The sequence below is a fragment of the Ascaphus truei genome, chromosome 13, assembly GCF_040206685.1.
Source record: "Ascaphus truei isolate aAscTru1 chromosome 13, aAscTru1.hap1, whole genome shotgun sequence".
NCBI lineage: Eukaryota > Metazoa > Chordata > Amphibia > Anura > Ascaphidae > Ascaphus > Ascaphus truei.
This window is the reverse complement of record NC_134495.1, coordinates 37,192,222-37,202,419: the sequence shown is the minus strand read 5'-3', so window position 1 is coordinate 37,202,419 and position 10,198 is coordinate 37,192,222. Positions and strand designations below refer to the sequence as shown.

At 53.2% G+C, this 10,198-nt stretch overlaps 1 protein-coding gene across 1 annotated transcript in view; it reads left to right on the top strand.

The window, feature by feature from the left end:
• The first annotated feature begins 4,637 nt into the window (after positions 1-4,637).
• OXA1L (OXA1L mitochondrial inner membrane insertase) overlaps positions 4,638-10,198 on the top strand; it is a 27,673-nt gene continuing 22,112 nt past the window's right edge. The window contains 4 exon segments of the mRNA XM_075568003.1: positions 4,638-4,795; positions 7,151-7,282; positions 7,574-7,805; positions 9,523-9,828. Coding sequence (XP_075424118.1) covers positions 4,703-4,795; positions 7,151-7,282; positions 7,574-7,805; positions 9,523-9,828 — 763 coding nt within the window. The 5' untranslated portion in view covers positions 4,638-4,702.

Genomic DNA, 10,198 nt, shown 5'->3' with positions numbered 1-10,198 from the left:
TCTCTGTGTTATTATATCTCTCTGTGTTATTATATCGCTCTGTGTGTTATTATATCGCTCTGCGTGTTATTAAATCTCTCTGCGTGTTATTATATCTCTCTGCGTGTTATTATATCGCTCTGCGTGTTATTATATCACTCTGCGTGTTATTATATCGCTCTGCGCGTTATTATATCTCTGCGCGTTATTATATCGCTCTGCGTGTCATTATATCTCTGCGCGTTATTATATCTCTCTCCGCGTTATTATATCGCTCTGCGCGTTATTATATCGCTCTGCGTGTTATTATATCTCTCTGCGTGTTATTATATCTCTCTGCGTGTTATTATATCTCTCTGCGTGTTATTATAAATCCCTGTGTTATTATATCGCTCTGCGTGTTATTATATCTCTCTGCGTGTTATTATATCTCTCTGCGTGTTATTAAATCTCTCTGCGTATGTTATTATGTCTCTGCGTGTTATTATATCTCTCTGCGTGTTATTATATCTCTGCGTGTTATTATATCTCTCTGCGTTATTATATCTCTCTGCATGTTATTATATCTCTGCGTGTTATTATATCTCTCTGCGTGTTATCATATCATTGTCTGTTATTATATCTCTCTGCATGTTATTATATCTCTCTGCATGTTATTATATCTCTGCGTGTTATTATATCTCTCTGCGTGTTATCATATCATTGTCTGTTATTATATCTCTCTGCATGTTATTATATCTCTCTGCATGTTATTATATCTCTCTGCGTGTTATTATGTCTCTGCGTGTTATTATATCTCAATGCGTGTTATTATATCTCTCTGTGTGTTATTATATCTCTGCGTGTTATTATATCTCTGCGTGTTATTATATCTCTCTGCGAGAGATTATTATATCTCTCTGCGTGTTATTATATCTCTGCGTGTTATTATATCTCTGCGTGTTATTATATCGCTCTGCGCGTTGTTATATCTCTCTGCGCGTTATTATATCGCTCTGCGCGTTGTTATATCTCTGCGTGTTATTATATCTCTCTGCGTGTTATTATATCTCTGCGTGTTATTATATCTCTGCGTGTTATTATATCTCTCTGCGCGTTATTATATCGCTCTGCGCGTTGTTATATCGCTCTGCGCGTTGTTATATCTCTGCGTGTTATATCTCTCTGCACGTTGTTATATCGCTCTGCGCGTTGTTATATCTCTGCGTGTTATATCTCTCTGCACGTTGTTATATCGCTCTGCGCGTTGTTATATCTCTCTGCGTGTTGTTATATCGCTCTGCGCGTTGTTATATCGCTCTGCGCGTTGTTATATCTCTGCGTGTTGTTACATCTCTGCGTGTTATTATATCTCTCTGCGCGTTATTATATCGCTCTGCGCATTGTTATATCTCTGCGTGTTATTATATCTCTCTGCGTGTTATTATATCTCTGCGTGTTATTATAGCTCTGCGTGTTATTATATCGCTCTGCGCGTTGTTATATCTCTCTGCGCGTTATTATATCGCTTTGCGCGTTGTTATATCTCTGCGTGTTATTATATCTCTCTGCGTGTTATTATATCTCTGCGTGTTATTATATCTCTGCGTGTTATTATATCTCTGCGTTATTATATCTCTCTGCGCGTTATTATATCGCTCTGCGCGTTGTTATATCGCTCTGCGCGTTGTTATATCTCTGCGTGTTATATCTCTCTGTGCGTTGTTATATCGCTCTGCGCGTTATTATATCTCTCTGCGTGTTATTATATCTCTCTGTGTTATTATATCTCTCTGTGTTATTATATCTCTCTGTGTTATTATATCTCTCTGTGTTATTATATCTCTCTGTGTTATTATATCTCTCTGTGTTATTATATCTCTCTGCGTGTTATTATATCTCTCTGTGTTATTATATCTCTCTGTGTTATTATATCGTTCTGCGTGTTATTATATCGCTCTGCGTGTTATTAAATCTCTCTGCGTGTTATTATATCTCTCTGCGTTCTGCGTGTTATTATATCTCTGCGTGTTATTATATCTCTGCGTGTTATTATATCTCTCTGCGCGTTATTATATCGCTCTGCGCGTTGTTATATCGCTCTACGCGTTGTTATATCTCTGCGTGTTATATCGCTCTGCACGTTGTTATATCGCTCTGCGCGTTGTTATATCTCTGCGTGTTATATCTCTCTGCACGTTGTTATATCGCTCTGCGCGTTGTTATATCTCTCTGCGCGTTGTTATATCGCTCTGCGCGTTGTTATATCGCTCTGCGCGTTGTTATATCTCTGCGTGTTGTTACATCTCTGCGTGTTATTATATCTCTCTGCGCGTTATTATATCGCTCTGCGCATTGTTATATTTCTGCGTGTTATTATATCTCTCTGCGTGTTATTATATCTCTGCGTGTTATTATAGCTCTGCGTGTTATTATATCGCTCTGCGCGTTGTTATATCTCTCTGCGCGTTATTATATCGCTCTGCGCGTTGTTATATCTCTGCGTGTTATTATATCTCTCTGCGTGTTATTATATCTCTGCGTGTTATTATATCTCTGCGTGTTATTATATCTCTGCGTTATTATATCTCTCTGCGCGTTATTATATCGCTCTGCGCGTTGTTATATCGCTCTGCGCGTTGTTATATCTCTGCGTGTTATATCTGTGCGTTGTTATATCGCTCTGCGCGTTGTTATATCTCTCTGCGTGTTATTATATCGCTCTGCGCGTTGTTATATCGCTCTGCGCGTTGTTATATCGCTCTGCGCGTTGTTATATCTCTGCGTGTTATTATATCTCTGCGTGTTATTATATCTCTCTGCGCGTTATTATATCGCTCTGCGCTTTGTTATATCTTGCGTGTTATTATATCTCTCTGCGTGTTATTATATCTCTGCGCGTTGTTATATCGCTCTGCGCGTTGTTATATCGCTCTGCGCGTTATATCTCTCTGCGCGTTGTTATATCGCTCTGCGCGTTGTTATATCGCTCTGCGCGTTGTTATATCTCTCTGCGCGTTGTTATATCTCTGCGTGTTATATCTCTATGCGCGTTGTTATATCGCTCTGCGCGTTGTTATATCTCTGCGTGTTATATCTCTCTGCGCGTTGTTATATCGCTCTGCGCGTTGTTATATCTCTCTGCGCGTTGTTATATCTCTCTGCGCGTTGTTATATCTCTCTGCGCGTTGTTATATCTCTGCGTGTTATTATATCTCTCTGCGCGTTGTTATATCTCTCTGCGCGTTGTTATATCTCTCTGCGCGTTGTTATATCTCTCTGCGCGTTGTTATATCTCTCTGCGCGTTGTTATATCGCTCTGCGCGTTGTTATATCTCTCTGCGCGTTGTTATATCGCTCTGCGCGTTGTTATATCTCTCTGCGCGGTTATATCGCTTTGCGCGTTGTTATATCTCTCTGCGCGTTGTTATATCGCTCTGCGCGTTGTTATATCTCTCTGCGCGTTGTTATATCGCTCTGCGCGTTGTTATATCTCTCTGCGCGTTGTTATATCGCTCTGCGCGTTGTTATATCTCTGCGCGGTTATATCGCTTTGCGCGTTGTTATATCTCTACGTGTTATATCTCTCTGCGCGTTGTTATATCGCTCTGCGCGTTGTTATATCTCTCTGCGCGTTGTTATATCTCTCTGCGCGTTGTTATATCTCTCTGCGCGTTGTTATATCTCTGCGTGTTATTATATCTCTCTGCGCGTTGTTATATCTCTCTGCGCGTTGTTATATCTCTCTGCGCGTTGTTATATCTCTCTGCGCGTTGTTATATCGCTCTGCGCGTTGTTATATCTCTCTGCGCGTTGTTATATCGCTCTGCGCGTTGTTATATCTCTCTGCGCGGTTATATCGCTTTGCGCGTTGTTATATCTCTCTGCGCGTTGTTATATCGCTCTGCGCGTTGTTATATCTCTCTGCGCGTTGTTATATCGCTCTGCGCGTTGTTATATCTCTCTGCGCGTTGTTATATCGCTCTGCGCGTTGTTATATCTCTCTGCGCGTTGTTATATCTCTCTGCGCGTTGTTATATCGCTCTGCGTGTTGTTATATCTCTCTGCGCGTTGTTATATCTCTCTGCGCGGTTATATCGCTTTGCGCGTTGTTATATCTCTCTGCGCGTTGTTATATCGCTCTGCGCGTTGTTATATCTCTCTGCGCGTTGTTATATCGCTCTGCGCGTTGTTATATCTCTCTGCGCGTTGTTATATCTCTCTGCGCGTTGTTATATCGCTCTGCGTGTTGTTATATCTCTCTGCGCGTTGTTATATCGCTCTGCGCGTTGTTATATCGCTCTGCGTGTTATTATATCGCTCTGCGCGTTGTTATATCTCTCTGCGCGTTGTTATATCGCTCTGCGCGTTGTTATATCTCTCTGCGCGTTGTTATATCTCTGCGTGTTATATCTCTCTGTGCGTTATTATATCGCTCTGCGCGTTGTTATATCTCTGCGTGTTATATCTCTGCGTGTTATATCTCTCTGCGCGTTGTTATATCTCACTTCCTAGTACTGATATAAAACTCTCCTATTTTGCAGACACTCAGCTCTCTCCTGTGACACACTCAATATGGCGACTCGGGGCTGACGCTTTCTCTAGGGCGCGTGCGCACTACGCTCTCCGCTCAACGCTCCGTCTTTTCTTTATTGCGCATGCGCGAGGCCTTTCCGCTCTCGCTCACTGCGCATGTGCGGGGCTTTCTGTCCTCTGCCTCTGATACACGGACTTCACGAGCAACATGGCGGCGCTCGGTGTGGAGGCGGCATGTCGGACAGCGCTGGGTCTGGGAGTTCGGAGGGTCCGGCTGCTCCCGCGGGGGCCGGAGAGACGGGTGAGAGAGCGGACACTGTATATATTTATATACACACATTGGAGGGAAATAAGCACCTGACCTCTGGGGGGGGGGGTTATGTCACAGGGTCAGGCTGGGGGCAGTCATGTCACAGGGTCAGGCTGGGGGCAGTCATGTCACAGGTGTCAGGCTGGGGGCAGTCATGTCACAGGGTCAGGCTGGGGACCTGGGGGCAGTCATGTCACAGGGTCAGGCTGGGGGCAGTCATGTCACAGGGGTCAGACTGGGGACCTGGGGGCAATCATGTCACAGGGGTCAGGCTGGGGACCTGGGGGCAGTCATGTCACAGGAGTCAGGCTGGGGGCAGTCATGTCACAGGGTCAGGCTGGGGGCAGTCATGTCACAGGGTCAGGCTGGGGGCAATCATGTCACAGGGGTCAGGCTGGGGACCTCTGGGGGCGGTGATGTCACAGGGGTCAGGCTGGGGACCTCTGGGGGCGGTGATGTCACAGGTGTCAGGCTGGGGGCAGTCATGTCACAGGGGTCAGGCTGGGGGCAGTCATGTCACAGGGGTCAGGCTGGGGGCAGTCATGTCACAGGGGTCAGGCTGGGGGCAGTCATGTCACAGGGGTCAGGCTGGGGGCAGTCATGTCACAGGGGTCAGGCTGGGGACCTCTGGGGGCGGTGATGTCACAGGGGTCAGGCTGGGGACCTCTGGGGGCGGTGATGTCACAGGTGTCAGGCTGGGGACTTCTGCTGACGGTGATGTCACAGGGGTCAGGCTGGGGACCTCGGGGGGCGGTGATGTCACAGGGGTCAGGCGGTCCCTGAGCTTTGCTGGCATATCTCACCCACCTTTTTCATTCACCAAATTGGTCACCCCTCCCAGCCTGGAGGCAGTTTTGAGTAGGACAATGCCTCTGCTTTGCAATGTCCCCTCAGCAGGGGGTTAACCTCTCCCACATTCTTCTCTATGGTCCTAACCCCATTAGTGACCTGGTATCCAAAGCCCAACAGACCCACACAGTTATCTGCCCATGAAAAGGCTTCCCGCTCCCTACCAGGGCCAGACACTCAGGCACAACAGTGACCCATAGTGACCCTGGCGAGAACGGGCAGCAGTGAGCATGGTTCTCAGGGTGAAAGTGTCTCTGACCTGGCCCTCTATGTTCAGCAAGGTGGTAATGCAGCCCCATGTGTTAAAGCCCCAACATACTTTGCAGAACAGTACCACTGCTTTCATCTAGTATAAAGGCAATACCAGTGCCTTACAATAACCCCAGGGGTCACGGACATAGTCACAGGCTGTGACCTCCTGGGGGTGCGGTTATCACTGGTGGTGACCTGGGGGTGCGGGGATATCACTGGCGGTGACCTCCTGGGGGTGTGGATATCACTGGTGGTGACCTGGGGGTGCGGGGATATCACTGGCGGTGACCTCCTGGGGGTGCGGGGATATCACTGGCGGTGACCTGGGGGTGCGGGGATATCACTGGCGGTGACCTGGGGGTGCGGGGATATCACTGGCGGTGACCTGGGGGTGCGGGGATATCACTGGCGGTGACCTGGGGGTGCGGGGATATCACTGGCTGTGACCTGGGGGTGCGGGGATATCACTGGCGGTGACCTCCTGGGGGTGCGGATATCACTGGCGGTGACCTGGGGGTGTGGGGATATCACTGGCGGTGACCTGGGGGTGCGGGGATATCACTGGCAGTGACCTGGGGGTGCGGGGATATCACTGGCTGTGACCTGGGGGTGCGGGGATATCACTGGCTGTGACCTGGGGGTGCGGGGATATCACTGGCGGTGACCTGGGGGTGCGGGGATATCACTGGCTGTGACCTGGGGGTGCGGGGATATCACTGGCTGTGACCTGGGTGTGCGGGGATATCACTGGGGGTGCGGGGATATCACTGGGGGTGCGGGGATATCACTGGCGGTGACCTGGGGGTGCGGGGATATCACTGGCGGTGACCGGGGGGTGCGGGGATATCACTGGCGGTGACCTGGGGGTGCGGGGATATCACTGGGGGTGCGGGGATATCACTGGCTGTGACCTGGGGGTGCGGGGATATCACTGGCTGTGACCTGGGGGTGCGGGGATATTACTGGCTGTGACCTGGGGGTGCGGGGATATCACTGGGGGTGACCTGGGGGTGCGGGGATATCACTGGCGGTGACCTGGGGGTGCGGGGATATCACTGGCGGTGACCTGGGGGTGCGGGGATATCACTGGCGGTGACCTGGGGGTGCGGGGATATCACTGGCGGTGACCTGGGGGTGCGGGGATATCACTGGCTGTGACCTGGGGGTGCGGGGATATTACTGGCTGTGACCTGGGGGTGCGGGGATATTACTGGCGGTGACGTGTTTGTGTTTCTCCCCGCTCAGTATCACAGATGTCCGGTCTCCCTCTGCCTGCACCGGGTCCTGTCCCCCGCCGCCCTCACACCCGGGACACGACGGCCGCTCCTCCTGACCAGCGCCCGTTACCAGAGCACCGTGATAGCGGCCAGCAGCCAGGTGATCACAGGCTTCGCGTCACCCCCAGCAACAGCAGTCACAGGTCGTCTTCGCGGGGCCTTGTGACACCGAGAGACTCGGGAACAATGCTACTTCTGCGATGCCCGCGAGGGCCAGACTCCCGTGGACCCATCCCTGAGGCTGGACCCTTGTGCCCCCCCTTCCCCCCCATCCCGAGGCCCAGACACTCTGCGCTGAGGCCTCATCTGTCCAGACTGGATCCCAGCCCTTTTCTGTAGTGTCTGCTCCGCGGTGTTGTGGATCCCCTCACATCTTCTGTCTCCCTCACAGGCCCCGGCTCTCTCGGAAGCACACTTGCCCCCCGCTCTTCCTGCCCCGGAAGCTGTGTTGCCCCTGCCCCTGGCTGAGGTCCCTCCTACGTTCTCTGAGGCGCTAGGGCAGGGGGAGCAGACGCTGGCAGAACTGGGCCTGGGGGCGAACACCCCCGTGGGGATGGTGCAGAACTTCCTGGAGTTCTTACACTTGGATGTGGGACTGCCCTGGTGGGGGGCAATAGTGGCAGGTGAAAGCCTCTCCCTTTAATCTACCCCCCCATATTAACTCTAAATTTCTCTCTCGCCTCTGACCTTTCATCTCTCTGCTTCTCTCCTCCTGCTGTCTCCTGCATGCGCTGTTCTCGCGCGTATCCTTGTATTACCGCTCGCTGTCTCACCGCTCCCTGTCTCACCGCTCGCTGTCTCACCGCGCGCTGTCTCCTGCAGGCACCGTTCTCGCGCGTGTCCTTGTATCCCCGCTCCCTGTCTCAACGCTCCCTGTCTCACCGCTCCCTGTCTCACCGCTCCCTGTCTCACCGCTCCCTGTCTCTCCGCTCCCTGTCTCACCGCTCCCTGTCTCACCGCTCCCTGTCTCACCGCTCCCTGTCTCACCGCTCCCTGTCTCACCGCTCCCTGTCTCACCGCTCCCTGTCTCACCGCTCCCTGTCTCACCGCTCCCTGTCTCACCGCTCCCTGTCTCACCGCTCCCTGTCTCACCGCTCCCTGTCTCACCGCTCCCTGTCTCACCGCTCCCTGTCTCACCGCTCCCTGTCTCACCGCTCCCTGTCTCACCGCTCCCTGTCTCACCGCTCCCTGTCTCACCGCTCCCTGTCTCACCGCTCCCTGTCTCACCGCTCCCTGTCTCACCGCTCCCTGTCTCACCGCTCCCTGTCTCACCGCTCGCTGTCTCACCGCTCGCTGTCTCTTGCAGGCGCGTTCTCGCACGTGTCCTTGTATCCCCGCTCCCTGTCTCACCGCTCCCTGTCTCCTGCAGGCGCCGTTCTCGCGCGTGTCCTTGTATCCCCGCTCCCTGTCTCACCGCGCGCTGTCTCCTGCAGGCGCCGTTCTCGCGCGTGTCCTTGTATCACCGCTCCCTGTCTCACCGCGCGCTGTCTCCTGCAGGCGCCGTTCTCGCGCGTGTCCTTGTATCACCGCTCCCTGTCTCACCGCGTGCTGTCTCCTGCAGGCGCCGTTCTCGCACGTGTCCTTGTATCCCCGTTCCCTGTCTCACTGCGCGCTGTCTCCTGCAGGCGCCGTTCTCGCGCGTGTCCTTGTATCCCCGCTCCCTGTCTCACCGCGCGCTGTCTCCTGCAGGCACCGTTCTCGCGCGTGTCCTTGTATCCCCGCTCCCTGTCTCACCGCGCGCTGTCTCCTGCAGGCGCCGTTCTCGCGCGTGTCCTTGTATCACCGCTCCCTGTCTCACCGCTCCATGTCTCCTGCAGGCACCGTTCTCGCGCGTGTCCTTGTATCCCCGCTCCCTGTCTCACCGCTCCATGTCTCCTGCAGGCACCGTTCTCGCGCGTGTCCTTGTATCCCCGCTCGCTGTCTCACCGCTCCCTGTCTCACCGCTCCCTGTCTCACCGCTCCATGTCTCCTGCAGGCACCGTTCTCGCGCGTGTCCTTGTATCACCGCTCCCTGTCTCACCGCTCCCTGTCTCCTGCAGGCACCGTTCTCGCGCGTGTCCTTGTATCCCCGCTCCCTGTCTCACTGCGCGCTGTCTCCTGCAGGCACCGTTCTCGCGCGTGTCCTTGTATCCCCGCTCCCTGTCTCACCGCGCGCTGTCTCCTGCAGGCACCGATCTCGCGCGTGTCCTTGTATCCCCGCTCGCTGTCTCACCGCTCCCTGTCTCACCGCTCCCTGTCTCACCGCTCGCTGTCTCCTGCAGGCGCCGTTCTCGCGCGTGTCCTTGTATCCCCGCTCCCTGTCTCACCGCTCCCTGTCTCACCGCTCCATGTCTCCTGCAGGCACCGTTCTCGCGCGTGTCCTTGTGTTCCCGCTGATCGTTAAGGGACAGAGAGAAGCTGCTAAGCTGAACAACCACATGCCGCAGATCACCAGCCTGACAACGCGTATGAACGAGGCCAAGCGCTCGGGGAACAAGTTTGATTGTAAGAGTATCTGTGTTCCTGCGTGGTGGTTATCCGTGTCTCTGCATGTGGGTATCCGTGTCCCTACGTGGTGGTTATCCGTGTCTCTGCATGTGGGTATCCGTGTCTCTGCATGTGGGTATCCGTGTCCCTGCGTGGTAGTTATCCGTGTCTCTGCATGTGGTTAAGAGTGGGTGTCACGTGGGTATCCGTGTCCCTGCGTGTGGGTATCCGTGTCCCTGCGTGTGGGTATCCGTGTCCCTGCGTGTGGGTATCCGTGTCCCTGCGTGTGGGTATCCGTGTCCCTGCGTGTGGGTATCCGTGTCCCTGCGTGTGGGTATCCGTGTCCCTGCGTGTGGGTATCCGTGTCCCTGCGTGTGGGTATCCGTGTCCCTGCGTGTGGGTATCCGTGTCCCTGCGTGTGGTTGAGTGGGTGTCCGTGGGTGTCCGTGTCCCTGCGTGTGGGTATCCGTGTCCCTGCGTGTGGGTATCCGTGTCCCTGCGTGTATGTACCGTGTCCCTGCGTGTGGGGGGAGTGTCTCACTGCCCCGTG